Source organism: Mus pahari, chromosome 15, assembly GCF_900095145.1.
Source record: "Mus pahari chromosome 15, PAHARI_EIJ_v1.1, whole genome shotgun sequence".
Classification (NCBI taxonomy): domain Eukaryota; kingdom Metazoa; phylum Chordata; class Mammalia; order Rodentia; family Muridae; genus Mus; species Mus pahari.
In genome coordinates, this window is record NC_034604.1 from 55,598,107 (window position 1) to 55,615,908 (window position 17,802).

Here is a 17,802-nt window from a genome sequence, read left to right on the forward strand (position 1 = left end):
TTTGGGTGGAAATGATGTGCTTTTATGGGAAATAAAAATATCCAACGACAATAACAAAAGCCCTTCAATCTCGCAAGTCGTTAACCAGTGACAATTAGGCAGTTTCAATGATCGAATCTGGCCGGGGGACATTTCTAATGGGTCGGGGAAAGTTGAAAGGCCGTTGGCCGAAAAGAGAAGTTGCAGGGAGGTGATATCTTAAATGAGAGTACGTTAAACGTCCCTTGCAGTCCCTCTGCCCCGTCACCCTTCCAATGTGCAGGTTCCTCTGATCCTTCCTGATTCTGCTCGCATGCAACCTCTTCCAGAAGCCTCCTTGGGTCTGCGCCAGCTGCACACGTCTTCAGCAACGTCACACACACTTTCTCAGGCCTCCGTCCGTCACTTTCTGCCTTGCATCCGTTACGTTAAGTCTGGCACATGTCTTACCAGGTCCCCTGTTACTAGGCATGCCCCGGAAGCTAGGGCCTTCTGTGAGTCATCCCGGTGCCCCTCCCCCTCCCCCACTCAGTGCTCGGCATTCATCAGGTGCCCAGGAACCGTGTGCTTTGCTGACGCCAGTTCTACACTCACCACGTCACATCACCAGCTTCTTGAGTGTCGTAACTGTCCTTTTAAAACTTCTCCATCTTTCCCCCTGGGACCCTCCAAGTACTGTGACACAGGCATCTCCAAGAGGGAACAGCTTCCACCGATCAATGACTCAGAATTAAAGTGGGGGTGTGAGAAGGCTCTGTTCTCACCTGTCCCAGAAAGCATGAGAGTCAGTCCCCGAGGCCACAGGGGCAGAACATGAGCAGTGTTGGTCAAGGCCTCATTCTGGGATCCTCTCAACAGCCACCCTTCTGAAAACTTTCCCTATGAGACCCAGCTAATGTCATAGCATCACCAGGGGATGATGGGTGGGGGGGTCTGATATGAATGTCTTGCCCTCTAGGGACCAGTGGCCTAGGCCGAGATTTTTTTCTTTGGGGTGTGGCCTATTCTCCCTGCACAGGGTGGTGAGTGTGTCTGGATGCTCGCTGGAGCTATGGTGGGAACATTAGCCCTGTGGTGTGTAGATCATCAGGCACATAGATTGTAATAAGGCTGAAGAGTACAGGCTGCAGTAATGGCCTCTCCTAGAAGGGGGGAAGGGTTGGGGAGCGCTGGGACCACGGAGGTGGGGAGAGGAGCCGGTTGCGGGTGGTGGAGGGAAGGGAAGTGCCTTTTTCCGTTTCCTACCATGAATTCTAGATTTGCACGAGGGGGTGCTTAGGACCAAGGGTGGAAGGAAGAAGGGTGCTAAGCTGAGGAGAGGCCAGGGCCCATCCATTCTGTACTGATGTAAGCATTGGGTTTGAGGACCTCACATCTAACCGCATCACCCCGTGGAGCGCTGAGCTCCTCCTATTTGGATGTGTGGAGAGAATTCTTTAAGAGGCCTCCAAGGTGCTCACTGATTTGGGTGGATCGCCACGGACCTTCCACCGGAAGGCCCATCCGTGACCACGGTGTGTGAAAACTTCGTGGCCGGCGTCAGCCCTGGAGACTGGGGGAAAGGTCCTGAAACAGGGAGTAGAGGCTCCTCCAGGCACCTTTGAAAAGGAGAGCCAGACTTTGGGGACTCAAGGTGGAACAGATGTTTCAGTATAAAAAGGATCCCCAGTAAAAGGATGGGGATCCCTTCAGATCCCTTCCCAGAACCCACCACACGTAGAAAAGTGAAGCAAGGAGCGTAAAAATACCTCGATGACGTGGGCTCGCCTGACAGGACAGAAAAGCAAGTCTCACGGCAGGCAGCGTGTTGTGTCCCATTATACAAGAGGATTATACTGCGTGTCAGGATAGAGATTTACATACATCTTTATATAAATGCATCTATATGTATAGAGCCTCTGCCTAGAACAGCCGGGCTTGCTTCTTCAGTTCATTCCTCTTCCAGAGGGCTAGCCTCTCGAACTCGGAGATGGTCATGCCGAAGACTTGGTAGAACTCCTCCTGGGACAGGTGGCGCTGAATGAAGGGGGAGGGAACACAGGCAGCATGAGGACGCGTAGTTTGGGGATGTGTGGTATGTACAGCAGGGGATGGAGGTGTGGATGCCGCCTCTCCGGGGTGGCACGCTTGCTGTAGAAGCTGCCCTTGTCTCCATCTCAGGAGGGTGTTGACTTTACTATTTGTGCACCCTGGTGGACCTCGCCTGTATGGATCTGTGCTCCAGTTATCTATACATGGTATATGTGTATATGTGTTTAATGCTACCCAACACCCCTTTGGGAGAGAAAGAGCTACACCTAAGGATTCAGGGTGTATTGTTTCATCTTAATAGTTTTACAAATGACCTAGCAGTCTGTGCAATGGAAGAGTGAAAGAAATCCCCACTGTTAGCTCTCTCCCCACTGGAGTATCCTTTCCTTTCCCTCTTGAATGGAAACAAATTTGTCATATGATCAGACGTTGTTCTGTGTTTCGCGGCAGGTTCCTCTCCCACCTTTTATTTTTCCTTCCTCTCTGTTCTCAGCAAGCTTGGAGGTTCATGTCAAAAGCCTTTAGACTTAGAAGTATATGACATTTAAAATACAGCAAAGTATTAGGGAATTGATAGATTTAGGTGAAGGGTAGGCAGGTGTTCGTTTTACCATTCACGCAGCATTTCTAGAGGTCTGAGAATATTTGAAAGTGCAATTTAAAATCAAGTTGAAAAAAAGAAGTAGATCCATTCAAAGTGCGGAGCCCCAGCATGGAGCTTCAGAGTGGCTATTCTAACTGCAAAGAAACTCTTTGAGATGTCTACACTTGGTCTGATCAGTTTTTGGGTGATTTTTTTAAATAATAAAGTTTATTTAAAAAGGAAATATATGGCCTAGCTTTTGGCTGCAAGCTTCCTGGACTCTCTGAGCATTTGATCTCTCTAATTGGGTATTGAAGGACACCGAGTGAGAATTATGCACACAGGCACACAACAATTAGCCAGATATGAGTCTCTGGCTTTGGGCAAATGAGCATCCTTCCAAGTCTCAGTTTACCCTCCATGAAAAAAAAGGACCACCCTAGTACCTACCTCATTGGCATGGCAAGAGTGAACTGGAGCACAGAGTGTATGGATGTGCCTGATTTGTGCACTTAGACCACTGTGTGAGTGTGCATGTTTGTGTGTGTGCGCGTGTCTGTGTGTGCGTGCACATGAGTGCACATGTGTGTGAGTGTGTGTGTGTGTCTGATGTCACTTCCTTCTCTCCTCTTCTGTACTCATGCAATCCCAGGCACACTCACCCCTTGACATCTGCTATCACGGGAGGGAGGCTCACCTCTGCAGTAAAGCCTCAGTATGGCTGTCCCCTCTGCCCAGAAAGTGCTCACAGGAGCCTCAGTATGGCTGTCCCCTCTGCCCAGAAAGTGCTCACAGGAACGTGGATAATGTGCTCAGATGTCACACAGTGAGCGATACCTACTCTCATCAGTTTATTTGCAAGCACATCTTGCACCTCCTAACTCCCAGTCCCAGACTCAGCCCTCCTTGGGCCGTTTACCCTCCCCTCTGTCACCTGCTAGCACAGTGTAGCATTTGTTCTTAATGTGTATCCTGTAGGATCGGTCTTCCCACATAAGTGTGCAAGCGCTAAGAGACCAGCGACTCCATTTTGTTCATAGACACAGGCAAACACACAGAGCAATATTTAGCACCTATAATGGATTTTTAAATTAAAAACTTCCTTTGCCTATTACTATTTTGTGTGCATGTGCATGGTGTGTGTTGCACATGTCACAGAGCGTGTGTAGAGGGCAGGACAACCTCGTGAACTCCATTCTCTTTCTCCTCCTTTACAAGGTTTCAGGTTACCTGGCTTGTGTGGCTGCCAGTTTTACCTGCTAAGCTATCTTGGCAGCCCTGTAATAGAATTGTGATAAATATTTGCTGGATAAATGAATGTACTCTGAACTTCTTGAGGACACATCGGGGTTGAGAGCTGGGGTAGAGGCTGGTCCAGTGTTTCTAATTCAGTGTTACATTTTAGACATTCCCTGGGTGATTTAACCTGGATTACACGGGCTGACCTGAGTTTCTCCCCAGGTTGATTTATCGGGTCTGAGCTCCTCCCAGGGTTGATTTCTCTGGCCTGGGGTGAGAACCATGTGTGATAAAGTTCTCTGAGCGGTTCTGATGCTTGGGAAACTTGAGCTCATGGGCCTGAACTTTGGGGACTGGAAATTGTATGCTGCTTTAAAGCTGGCTCTTTCGGAATGGCAGGGAGCTGTCCTCTTCAGCACCAGCAGACACCTGAAACTTCTTGTTAATAAGACAGGGGGGGGGGGGAAGTCACCCAAGGTTCTAGGGCTGCTAACTGAGCACCCTGGGGCTGGGGGCATTTACAGAGCTCCGTGTCCCACTTGCAACCCTCCCATCTGCCTCCACCCCTGGGTGAGTTTCTCAGCACCAGGGCAAGGCTGGTTCCCATACCCTTCCAGCATACAAGTCTACCACTGTGTTCTGACATCTCTCCTAAGCGGGACCTGCGAGACAGGTACAGGACAGAGAGTCTTTCCCATAGGAAGTTCAGGGTCAGGAAGAGGACATGCTATAAACAGGAGTGAGAGGGACTTGAACCTCTATTGAATGCAGGCAAGGGGAGGCTGGAGGACCAGGCATGTCACCTAGGGGAGGACTTGAGAAGGATTTGGATACTGTGATCTCTAGAGCAGGGCCCTAAGAAGCGAGACAGCCACAGGATGGGGAGGACATTTAAGGAGAGTTAAAGACATGAAGAACATGTCATGGGACAGGGCAACACATGTTCTGGATCAGAGGTAGCCTGGGGTGGGCACTCTATGCTAATTAAACTTACTACCCAGTGCTACGCCCAAGGCCCCTCTGCACTTTCATCTATACTGTTTCAGCTGCTCTTGGATGCTTCTCCCCATGCCCATCCAACCCCCACCTACCTCTTCCTGCAAGTCTGTGTCAATCAAGCAGGACTGAGTGACATTCTTTGAATAGCAGCATACTACCATCTAGCTAGTACTTAACCCCTAACTCTCTGCTGAACTCTGCTCATGTATATCCTTGACATATATCCTTATCTACTTCTCCTGGATGCCTGAGGGAAGCCCTGGTGGGATATACTCATCAAGAATCAGCTTTACTGGGTCATCATTTGGCTGAAGCGCCCACTCAGTAATGGCAGAAGCAGAATGGAGATTTGTAACTTGGGACTTATTTATGCGTTTGCCCTCTAAGCAGAGTCGTCTGCCTCATTTCGCATACCCATCCCATGACCCTGCTTTAGTACAGCCCTGAGTGTGAGGGAACAAACCTAGCTGCTGCTCTGCAGACAGAACATCAGCCCCAGGTGAGAGACACCGGCAGCTGTGCCCCGCAGACACCAACCAGGCTGAAGCGGGAACGGCTCAGAATAGCACAGCGGTCGGGCTGTGGAAGCTTAGCTCAAGTCTGCTTTTGCATCAAGCTTCATCGGGTACTTAATTTACTCATTCTGTCCTGAGCTGAGTCAAATCTGGGAATGATGGGATCTCTTCAACACAGAAGGTCTTCCTAAGGATTGTACCGTGTCAGGCATGTTCAATATGTGACCCGAAATGGCTATGAATGCAGTGGCTCATACCACCCAATACATGTGATTCATTCAGCCTAATACAAACTGTAAAGTTACTTAAAACATCAGGAGATTTTCTTGTGATTAAAAAAAAAAAAAGAGGTTCTTGTGTGTGAACTTTATAGACAACAAGGTTATGCTGCAAGGTCAGAAAGTTAGATATGTTTGTACATACTTCTAAGCGAGTCCGGTCCACATCCTTTGGCAGTCGGTTCCTTCCTCTCGTGGTCACCAGTAGCAGCTCATAAGGATAGATCTAAGGAGAAAGGGGGGCATATCTAGCTTGGTTGACAGGGGGTGAATTTGTCTTTTCCAGCTGCAGTTTGTGCCTGGGCTCCTCCTATCCACTAAGGCCAAATATTTAGTCAGGAGGAAGGGCTGGGTCTGCCCTCCTTGGGTTGGCCTGGTCCCAGAGTGCACTGCTATCGCTAAAGATAAACTTGGTGGTGGCATTTGACATTCATGTGGCCCCAAGGCCTTTGGAATGTAAGTGTCTAAGAGCTGGTGAGTGTGAAGCTGCCTAGTTGGCGCCTGTGGTATCCCAGAATCCTTAGGGACGGGAAAAGGGTTGGTTAGAGGAGACCTAGGGAGGACTCAGGGCCAAGGAGAGACCATGTTAGTCCTGAAAGGTCCAGCATCTATGCTTCGTCCCTGCACAGATGGTGCGGTCATCCTCTTGCTGCTCCCCAAGGTAGAGCTTCCCCGAATCCTGGTGACCCCCAGGGTCTATGTGTTCTTTACCTTGTACTCTGCAAAGAAAAAAGAGACATGCACCAATAGAACCCACCTCTGGGCTGTAGTCACTACGCTGGCCTCTGTCTCAGTGTCTCAGGGGGCTGTTTTCTACACAGCGACTAAGCTATGAGAATCCCTGTCTTCCTGAGTTCACTGTGGAGGGAGTTATGAGCATGAGGTGGGGGCTGGCTAGTGCTGAGATGGCCTTATGAGGACAGTAGGAAGCGACGACATACAATAGGAAGAAAAAGAATCTGAGACAGCGGACCCTGGGGAAAATGATCTCCAGCATCTAGGGGGTCCTTGGAGGCTGTGATATGATCCCCCAAGCCAGGGTCTGCTCCAAGCAGCCATTGGAACCTGGCATGAGATCTTTCCTGGCAGAGAGCATGGATATCATGGAGAATTTTCTGGGAATGATGTACAGTTGGCTCTGATTGTCTCCCTCTCCCATGTCTGACTGGAAGCTTTAGCTCTGCCGTGCGGGGCAATCAGCACTCTCTCTCAGAGCCTGGGTTGTACAGATGGCCTGGAAAACACCCAGGGTCCAGGATGAGGGAGGATGTGGGGAGGGTAGGAAAAGGAGAGGGTGGAAGTGGGAACTCGGGGTTTGGACAGATCCCATCCCCTACCCCCGCTACAGAACCGGTAGCAGCAGTTCCCAGGTCAAGCAACAGTTAGGAGCACTCCATCCGGAGTCTGTGGGAAGTCTCAGGGGGGTCTGACCCTGCAGCTCCAGCCAACAGTGCTCACCTCGCATGCCCCAGTTGACTGCGTTCATGCTGTCGTAGTGGAAGAGGTCTGCGCTGGGTGTCTGTAGGGAAATAGAGCCAGGCTGGCTTGAGAAGTTCATCTCTGCTTCCCAGAAGCACCTGCCTACCTCCAGTGTGTGGGACAGGGCCAAGGCGGGGACTCTTTCTGCAGCATCAGTATCAGCTTAGGGAAACGTAACTCTCTGTGTTCTCGCAATTGAGTCCCAGGACTCAGTAGACAACCAGCACAGATCCACTTATTCAGTGGAGCGACCCTTTGTACAAGATCTTCCCTGACAGAGTCCTAATGGCAACTTGGAGTCACCCCTTCCATAAACACTTAACCTTTAACCAGATCAACTTTTTTTCTTTTCTCATAACACTGTCTTCCAACTTCCTATGTATCTGGAGTTATTTCCCATTGTTAATATTAATACTTTGTTTTCTCCCACAGGAATCTACACTCTGGGGTTGGAGAGATGGCTCAGCCATTAAAGGCTGGGCTTACAACCAAAAAAGGTAAACTCTGAAGAGACAGAATATTAAAAGAAAAAGTGTGTATAAGTGTTTAGTCTGTGTGCGTGTGTGCGGGTGTCTCTGTGTGTGTATCTGTGTGTGTGTGTGTGTGTGTGTGTGTGTGTGTGCACCTTGTGGTTGTGCAGGCCAGAAGGGGTCCTTGGATCCCCTGCAACTGCAGTTATAGACAATTGTGAGCCACGATGCAGGCACTGGGAACCAAACGCAGGTTCTTTGCAAGAGCAGCCAGTGTTCTTAACCACTGAGCCATCTCTCCATGCCCTGGACAGGGATCTTTTGTTTCGGTCACTTACAGGTTCTAAGCATCAGAGCAGAACCTAGCAGTGAAAGGGGCTTTCCACAAACGCACTGAATGAATGAATGTGTGCTGGCATGCACTGAAGACAGGCTTCTCCCCAGGCCAGGGCCATGAATACCAAACATTCTCTCCAGTGGTGCCCTGCCTCCTTGTGTGTCCCATTCTAAGATGGTCTCCTAGTAGAGCTATGGCTTCCACTTTCGGCTCACCTGCAGGGCCTACTCTTCACAAGAGACGGAAGGATCCCACTAAAAATCCAAGCTGGGTTCACTGGGCACATCTACGGGCACCCTCTGAAGTTCCCTTCAGGCCGTGTGACTTGGAGCTGTGGCTCTCTTCTAGGACAGAGACTTAGGCACATGCTTCTCAGTAGGTCTTCAGATGCCGAGCCCTCCTACTACGCTCTGGCCTTTGTTTACATTTACCCCTGTATCACCATTTTCCCACTCCCTTGGCCATTTTTCCATCTTGGCACTTCTGGCCACCTGCCTGTTCCATTTTCTTACTTACCGTCCCTCTTCTAACGAGGACTGTGAATGTCACAGGAAAAGCGACTTCATTCACGGTAGGATCCTCAGAACCTGGAGCAGTGCCTGGCACTTAGTAGGTGCTTACAGTTCAATACTTGGCACACTGTCCCTGTCCCCATCTCTTGTTCAGGTTTATAGCAACATGTCCCCTCCCTTTCCAGCCACTGAACTAGCTCACTGATTACATGAGGGGTTTTATGAGCTTCTCAAGGGCGTGGGAAGTTTGAATCCCAGCTCAGCCGCTCACTGGGTGCGAGAACCTGGGCTTGCACCTTCCATCTTTTTGCCTTTATTGCTCCACCCACAAAATGGGTTTCATGTGAAGGTAGGTGGTGCTGGTAAAGCCAGCGATGACACAGAGTTCCTTCCTAGCCCCTCCCTGTGCTTCTTTCTTCTGGATGACCCAAAGGGGCGGGGGAAGTTATTAGCACTTCTATCAACACCAACTCCACTCTGAGGCCTGTCCTCAGTCCTACCCAGGTCATGACTCGGGTTAGAGAGTTAGCATCCGGGGGAGAGGCTCTCAGCACGGCCCCCTTACCCTGTGCAGCCCATTTCTCCTGTAGGCAGGCAGCGAGGCAGATTTGGAGATGAGGGGATCTGAAAAAGAGGCAGAACAGCTGTCAGGATCGATGAGCCAAGGTTACTCTCCCTGGGGTCATCTGGCCAACAGTACCCTCAACCTAGTGGGAAGCGGGGTGGGATCCAAGGAATACCAAGTTCTCCTTAAGTTTTCTAGACTGTTCTGGAGAACCCTGCTCCAGCAAGGCCCACAGAAGCACCTCCTTACACACCCTGGCACTGACTTACACACCCTGGCACTGACTTACACACCCTGGCACTGACTTACACACATCTATCCTCTTAGGGCAGACGCCTATGTTTTGGCCACAGGCCTTGGAACTGGAGTTAAGCTCAGAACCAGGCTCCCAGGTGGGTATACGAGACGTGTGCTCTTTCCTTCTCTCTGGGAGAACCCCAAGTGGAGACCCAAAGTCTGACAGAGGACAAACTGTCAGATGGGCCGGTTAACTTATGCTAGGACTCTGTCAGTCAAGCCATGGGGAGTTGGGACTGCCTGGGCTCTGTCCTTACAAGACACAGGGACTTGTGGTTGGGCAGGTAAAACATACCACTGTCAGCCAGGTAGTGTGAACGAGGGGCTGCAAGAGAGAGAATTCAGATCAGTGCTCATGGGCATACACTGGCATGGTGGAAACATTTCTCACATACAAAGAAACATGGCTTCATGCTCAAAGACTCTGGCTGATGCGACGATGGGGCCTCAATATGTGTCACTTCCAGTTAGTCAGTTTCTTACTGTTGAATCTAAATACCACCTTCCCTCTCCCTCCCTGTTCTTAGTACCTGGCAGGGAACACACACTCTGAGATATCTGTTGCATAGATGTAGCTGGGATATGTATGTATGTATGTAGGTATGTATGCATGCATGCATGACTTTATATATGTATTTATGTATTGTGCTGGTGATGGAGGACAGGGACCTCACACATGCTAAGCACATCCCTTTCCACTAAGTTACATCCCTAGTCAACCGGTGTATTTGGCACAGTCTTGGTGCCCAGAAGAGACCTAGAGGCAGAGATGGAAAACAGCGCCCCAAGTGGTTAGACAGGGAAACAGTCTCATCAGTTCATCCAGTCTCTCTGTCCTTTGTATATTCTAAGGTCAGTCAAGTTGCTTAATCATCCTTCAGTTTTATCGTTTGTGGAACAGGAGTGGTAGTGTCTCTGTTGTAGGGATATTGTGAAGAATACACATGTGCTGGCTAGTTTTATGTCAGTGTGACAGCTGCTAGAGTCATCTGAGAGGAGGGAGCCTCAGTTGAGAAAATGCCTCTGTAAGAACGGGCCATGGGCAAGCCTATCGGGCCGTGCTCCTCGGGTTGCACATCAGATATCCTGCATATCAGATATTTACACCACGATCCATAACAGCTGCAAAGTTACACTTACGAAGTAGCAACAAAAATAATTTTCTGGTTGGGGTCACCACCACATGAGGGACTGTATTAAAGGGTCGAAGCATTAGGAAGACTGAGAGCCACTGCTGTAAGGCATTTTCTTATTAGTGATTGAGAGGGGAGGGTCCAGCTGACTGTGAGTGGTGCCATCCCTGGGTTGGTGGTCCTGGGTCTATAAAAAAGCCATGGGGAGCAAGCCACGAAGCAACACCTCTCCATGGCCTCTGCATCAGCTCTTGTATCCAAGTTCCTGCCCTGCTTGAGTGCCTGTCCCGATTTCCTTCAGTGATGGACTATGGTGTGGACGTGTGAGCCAAATGAACCCTCTCCTCCCCAACTTGATTTTGGTCATGGTGTTTCATCACAGCAATAGGAACCATCACTAAGATGGCATGCCACAATACAGTAAGATACTTAGCACAGTGGTGGGAGAGATGGCTCGGTGGTTAAGAGCCTCTACTGCTATTGTAGAGGACCCAAGTTCAGTTCCCAGTACCCACATTGGGATCCTCACAAATAATTCCAGATCCGAGAGCTCCAATGCTTCTGCTTTTCATGAGCACCTGCCCTTGTGTGTGCGTGCATGTGTGTGCATGTGTGTGTGTGTGTGTGTGTGTGTTTGTGTGTGTGTTTATGTGTGAGCATGCTAAATCATAAAGAAAGATATTTAGCACATTCCCTAACCCATACATAACACTGGCCTTATCACCACCCCTCTCCATCTTTAGTCTCACCAAAATCAGGGTTAGCAAGGGGAAGAGGGGCAAGTTCATGGCCCTAGGTTCCCTCCAACTTAGGTCTGACCTAGCTTAGCCACTTACTGGCTTTCTGACCATGGGTAAGTGGCCTCATGTAACTTCTCTCATCTGTGAAATGAGAGATGGTAACTTTTCTACACTATGTAGATTGTAAGGACCAATAGTGATGCCTGCGAAGACCTGGACTACAGAGCTATAACCAACAATGCCTTCTCTCTCCCAGAAAGCAGTGTCGGGAGATACAGCTTCCTAGCAGGGCTGAGCTCCATAGGGAGGAGAGAAGAAGGAGACAGACAGAGCAGGTGTGCCTCTCCAGTAAGGAGCTCTGTGAGAGTTTTAAGTTGGGATGATTGAAACAAAGTTGCTACTTGCTTACTTCTACATGATGGGAGGCTCAGCACCTCAGAAAAGGGGCTCTGTATTTTTAAGCCATTCGGCTGGCAGTATTTTATACATAATGAACTCAATCAGAAGCCATGGCTCCAGACTTCTCCCAAGAGGCGGTTCGACTACTTAGTAGAACATGGTTTCATTTGGTGCCCCAGTCTGTGGTCCATACCCAGGAGAGGCCCAGAAGGATGACCAGAGAGTCAGGGAAGTGAGAGGGCCTGGGGCTACCTTCAGGGACAGCCTCTTCTGATCCCTCCATCAGCTCAAAAGATTGAATCTGGGTGCCAGCTGCGTCCCAACATAGTTCTAGCGAGAGGCCCAATAGTGAGATCTATTTCTATAAGAATTCAGTGATCTTGGGCTCCTGTGCCTTACAGGGGGGTGGGGCGCTGGCACAGAGCCAGCAGCCGAGAGAGCCAGAACAGAGAGCCGTGCTTACAGCCATTGAAGGACATCTCATAGCCAGTGGTGTGCAGGGCCTCCCGACTGCTGGTGGAGCTCCGCGGAGGGGTCCAAGGATCCGCATAGGAGCTTGACCGTGCCTTCATCTCTTCCTTCAGGATCAGCCGGCCAATCCCACTCTGGAGCTGGGGGGGGGGACGCGGGGGGTGAGGGGCGTGAAGTCAGGAGGAGGCAGTAGGGGCAGGATCAGGCATGCCTGCGTCTCTGGACCTGACAGGAGCCTCTGCTGACCCTTCCCAAACTCCCCCTCCTTGCAATGGTCATGACTTCCTCTGTGAGTCCATCTCTGTTTCCCAAGTACTCCTGAGGGCTGGGTGAGGCTCCGGTGGTGGGTCCTCCAAAAGGTCTAACTAGTGATAGGATCGTACTGTCCTGCCTACAGTCACTGGTTCAATGATGGGCACCCATCTCCCTATTTTCCTTGAAATGAAAAAGTCATACAATCCAAAACTGAGTGACCGAAGCTCAGTCATTGCTCAGTGGCTGCAGGGCATTTGTTTTAGGAACTTTTCTCAACTCCAGGGCTGTTAAGATCCTCAGACGCGTAGGCTGTCTCTTATAGACAGCGGTGGTGTGGTATCTGCATATAACCTAAGCATCTCTTTCTGCATGAGAGCTTGGGTCACCCCTCATGAACTTACTAGCACAAGGGAGACATCACGGGACAGTTCCTGTCTTGTCTGAGGAGTGAGGATAAGAAAAGCAGCACAGACATAAATTTTAACAACACACTTTTCAGACTAAAGCTGTTTGAACCCAGTGTGAATGATATCAATGATACTTAGCAGAATTATAATGATGTGTAAAATCCACCTCCGTATCGTTCAAACAAACATATGTGAGCTTTTAGACCTTATTTCTCTTATTTTGTTTTCCAGGCTCACTCACAGAGAGGGGTTTATCAGCACTTCATTTGTATATGTGTATACATGTTCCCCTACGTGTGCACACGAATGCTTGTGTATGTGCGTGCACACATGCATGTGTAGCGGTCAGAAGTCAACACTGGGTTTCTTCCTGTGATGATTTGTATATGCTTGACCCAGGGAGTGGCACTATTTGGAGGTGTGGCCTTGTTGGAGTAGGTGTATCACTGTGGGCGTGGGCTCTTAGACCCTATTCTTAGCTGCTTGGAAGCCAGGATTCTGCTAGCAGCCTTCAGATGAAGATGTAGAACTCTCAGCTCCTCCTGCACCATGCCTGCCTGGATGCTGCCATGCTCCTACCTTGATGATAATGGACTGAACCTCTGAACCTGTAAGCCAGCCCCAATTAAATGTTGTACTTGGTCAAGAGTTGCCTAGGCCATGGTGTCTGTTCACAGCAGTAAAACCCTAAGACGCTTCCTCAGTCACTTTCTATCTTATTTACTTTGATTTCTCGAGACAGGGTCTTTCACTGAAATTTACTGTTTCATCTCAACTGGATGGCCAGAGAACTCCAGGAACCCACCTATTTCTGTCCCCTCTGTCACCAGCACTGGGGTTATAAATGTGCACTGCTATGCATAGCTTTCACGTGGGTGCTGGGGATCTGAACTCAGGTCCTCATGATAAACTTTGCCAGATGAGAACTTTTGTTCATCCCCCCCTTTCCTTTTAATGGCTAATTAATAGAAGACTGTATGGCTACACCACACAGTGTGCATCTGTTTGGGAACTGGTAGATATTTGGGTTTCCTGCCTTGAGCTATTGTGATAAGCACTAATATGAACATATATTTGCTTGGATGCTTATTTTCATACCTACAGTCTATCTATCTATCTATCTATCTATCTATCTATCTATCTATCTATCTATCTATCTATCATCTATTGAGAGAGGGCTGCTACATGGGTTCTACAGTGATTTTATGTTTAACTCTTTGAGGAACTGTTAATCTGTTTTCTGCAGTGGTTAGGCCACTTTGCATTCCCACTAGCCATGAAGGGTACTGGCATCTGCTTCCCACACATGCAAACAACTATTCTGAACATGAAGCCAATGCAGAGGCAACCGCCACAAATCAAGAGAGCGTTTTGATCTTTCTAAGAGTACTTTCTTTGTGAGCAGCTGGAGTGTAGTCATAACGGAAGCCAATCTTGCCACCAGACTCTTCAGTTAGGTACAACTCACTGTGCATTTCGTCTAGGGTGAGTTTGAATTTGGTTTCTGTCCCTTGCAAGTGAAAATAAGAACCCAAGTGTTTTCTTCCATGATGTAGTTGGCTCACCTTATGCATACTGCGGTCAAAATCCTCCTCCTCGCCTCCAGATGAGAACCTCCTGGCTCGGGGCACTGTCAAAGGACAGGGGAGATTAACTGCAGCCAGCATGTGCTTTCTGTGCAGCCCTCTGGCTCCCTCCCTCCATCCCCCAGTTTCTGGTGGGGCTCCCCACTGCTGCTCTTGCAGCTGATGATCCCTGTCTATTTTGCCTAGGGTTGCTTCTGTGTCACACTCTTTCTCTGAATGGAGGCTTCTTAGAAGGCAATGAAGTCACCCCTTCAATGAGGTTCTGTAAAGCTTTGTTTGAAAAGGAGATTCAATTAGGAAAGTCCAATGTTGAGTCAAAGTAGACCTTGGTGGAAATTCCTCTGCACAACGCAAAGGAACAGCTTGGGTGGTGTGGTAGGGTATCATGGTATCTAGAGGATTTATACCTTCCATCTTTAGACCCTAGGTCTCCTTCCCAAGAGCAGGAACCTGGCATTTTGCTCCCCACTATAGCCCTAGGATCTGGGGCTGGCATCTAACACCTGCTATGGAAGCAGCAGGGATCTCAGTGACAGCCCCTCCCAGCATTCTTTGTGAAATGATTGCGTGAAGGAGTGGGTGACAGACGGTAGGGCTCTGCCCTTTGGCCCTGTGGCAATACTACCTTTGGGGGACCCATGGTAGGTCCAATACTCGGACTCTGAAGCATAGTAGGGGTCTGGTGAGTAGGCTGGGCTATACTTGGAGGCCTGGCTGATGTCTTCACTTGTTTTGCTCTTGGTTGCTGTGGACAGATCACCTGCGAAGGATCCAAGGACAGCACTTTAAGAAGACAAAGTGTCTTAGCTCCGAACATGCTGAACATGCACTGACTGTCCCTGTCATGCCCTGGTTCCGGGAGGCAAGGCTACTTAAGGTTAGGGGTCTCTGGTGGGAAAGCTGGGGGAGTGAAACAGGAGCTGGAGAAGCCCTGGGTGATGACTCCCCCTCCCCCCATTTTACACTTGAGGGAAGAGAAGGGAAAGAGCTTGATGAAGACCACCCAGCTGGTTTGTTAATAGGACTAACTTGACTTGGGCTTCTTCCAGAACATTCCATGGAATGTAGTGGTATACGAGAAAACCGTATCCTTAAAAACCAAAACAACAAAACCAAACGAAACCCTGAAGTTTCTGGGTGAATCTATCCCTTTCCTTCCTGACATCTTTGAAGCCTCCTTTGTCATGGCTTTGAACCACATTGAGGAAGGAATTGCCGGACGGGGAAGGTGCTTGCTGAGTTAGGTGGGCTGTCTCCACGTCCTCCTTGGGGAGGCTGGGTGTCTTGAAGGAAGGGGCCCCGAACAGGAGTGTGGAAGGCAGAGCCCTGGTTCCAGCTCTGCTGCTTGATTTGAGCTCAACCCTGAGCATATCCTGGCCTTCCCTGCCTCAGTTTCCTCACGGTTAAGTATTAGGATTGTGTGTTATCTTGGGTTCTACCTGACTTCCTACAACAGGGGTGACCAAAATACTTACTGCTGTGGACACGCATTTATAGGACAGCAACTTTACAGGGGGCACAGACTGGTGACTGGCTGACAGGGCAGAGAGCAGGGCAGGAGAAGTTGGTATGGCTTGTCAATCCCTCTGAGGGAGAGCTACAGGGAGGCTGTTAGGGACAAGGTCTGTTCCAAGGACCGGAGCAGCTTGTCCTGGCATGGGAGTGGGAGGGGCTTTGGTTCAGCCCAGGACTGTCCATCACTCCCTTGCTCCCTTGACCTGAGTCCTGGATGATTTCTCTTGGTTGATGGCATTTTGCCTTTTCCTATGAACTGGACTGCACTCTGGACTCCCCCTGAGCCTGCTTTGGTGCTATCTCCTGGAACCCTCTTGGAAAACCTGCCAAGTCCTAAGAAACGTGGGTTGCACGGAGCCTTTTCTGTATGTAAAGGCAAAACTGTCTTTGGGAGGGGCAGCAAGTTTTTTTTTTTTTTCCTGTTTACAAATACAACAGGCTTACAGCTCACTGTGGGGCCCCTGCTCCACCAGCTCTGAAAACTGAAGTCATCTGTTTAAATGCAGGATCTTAGCTGGGCAAGGTGGTGCAGATCTGTAATCCCACCAGTCAAGAGGTTTGTGGAGAACAACCAGGAGTTCAAGGTCAGCCTGGGACTGTACAGTGAGTTTAAGGCAAGCCCCACCACTCCTCTGTGTGTGTGTGTGTGTGTGTGTGTGTGTGTGTGTCTTCAAAACAGGGTTTCTCTGTGTAGCCTTGGCTACCCTGGAACTTGTTCTGTAGACCAGGCTGGTCTTGAACACACAGAGATCTGCTTGACTCTCTAAGCAACAGCTGTCCCACCTGCAACCCTGAAAAAATATTCCAGTCTTCAGTGCCCAGAGCCAGTACTAATACTCATCCCGCCTGTTCCACCATCTGACTAGCTGGGTCCACAGTACGGGTTACTTCCATTTCCAAGCTCCAATCCAAGCCTGTACTTTCCTCCGCTATTTAACCAGAACAGTGAGCTATCGAAGGCAGCAGCAGTAGCAGCTGCCGGCTGCCTCATCAAAGGGAAAGGTATGCTTATTTGCCTGAGGCCTAAGGAACACTTTGTCGCTTTGTCGTAAGGAACAGGAGGTCCCAGCATGGATGACGTTGGTACTGGAGGGTAGGTAGAAATCATGGCTAAAGCAGCCAAGAGAAGATTTCTAGGCTGTAAACTTAGCGTTTCTAATTTTAAGGGGTCTGGGTCATGGAGGAAGCTGGTGAATCTGCCCCTTTAAAATTAGTTTCTAAGGGACAGACATTCCGCAGACCATTCTTTAAAAAGAAAAAAAAAAATCAAATAAATGAATTCACAAGGGGCCAGGGAAGGAGGGTGCTTATGTAGCATGCACAAGGCCCCCAGGTTTGCGCCTCAGCACCAGGGAGACAAAATGCGAAAGGAGAAAATGGTTTCCTGCTCTGTTCTCATCTATGAGCTTCCATCTGCACTCAGAAAAGCAGGAGGAAAAACCTTAAAGCAGAGGCCTCAGCCTCAGTACGGAGACCTATGCAGCTCACACAATCCTAGCGAGCAGTTTGAATAACCCACATTCTGAGTGCAGATCTCATAGGGGTTCGGGCATTTTCCAGGGTGGCTCTGATCATGGTATTTAGAGCAGCAAAGAGCAGCCAAGGTTGGGGAGGTGGTAAGAAAGGATTTGGGGGGACATGTATAATTTTTTTTCCTCTTTTGAAATGACATTGACACCCAAAGTCACCCTGAGTGACTGGGGGGAGGGGTGGCAGAAGGACGATGGCGTGGCCTTGCATCCTTGCATCGTCTCGTTCCTGGGAACCATCTGCCTTGTTGGTTATCACCCCTCCCCTGCCCCCTTCGTTTGGCCAAGCTCTCTCTGCCTCTGACCATACCATGCCGTTTGTAGATCGGGGGTTTTCGGTAGATGTTACTCTCTCCAGCTGCCAGAGACCAGGAAGGGACAGTGGGGAGGAGGGAGGGAGGGAGGGAGGGAGGGAGAGAGAGAGAGAGAGAGAGAGAGAGAGAGAGAGCAGCATTTGGTCAGTTGATCTGAGAAGAGAGAGGC

At 49.5% G+C, this 17,802-nt stretch overlaps 1 protein-coding gene across 13 annotated transcripts in view; it reads right to left on the minus strand.

Annotated features, from left to right (window-relative positions):
• Positions 1-17,802, minus strand: part of Ablim3 (actin binding LIM protein family member 3) — a 115,907-nt gene continuing 98,105 nt past the window's right edge. For 6 of the 13 annotated variants that reach the window (XM_021214831.2, XM_021214838.2, XM_029547239.1 and 3 more), the window contains 9 exons: positions 14,901-15,035; positions 14,255-14,319; positions 12,020-12,167; positions 9,580-9,609; positions 8,988-9,046; positions 7,083-7,143; positions 6,336-6,343; positions 5,770-5,850; positions 12-1,995 (listed from right to left, as the gene is read on the minus strand). In XM_021214831.2, the coding sequence (XP_021070490.1) occupies positions 1,882-1,995; positions 5,770-5,850; positions 6,336-6,343; positions 7,083-7,143; positions 8,988-9,046; positions 9,580-9,609; positions 12,020-12,167; positions 14,255-14,319; positions 14,901-15,035 (701 nt within the window). In that variant the 3' untranslated portion in view covers positions 12-1,881. Of the gene's footprint in view, positions 1,996-5,769; positions 5,851-6,335; positions 6,344-7,082; positions 7,144-8,987; positions 9,047-9,579; positions 9,610-12,019; positions 12,168-14,254; positions 14,320-14,900; positions 15,036-17,629; positions 17,678-17,802 lie in introns of all 13 variants that reach the window. The other 7 variants (XM_021214830.2, XM_021214836.2, XM_021214834.2 and 4 more) reach the window with 3 other exon arrangements.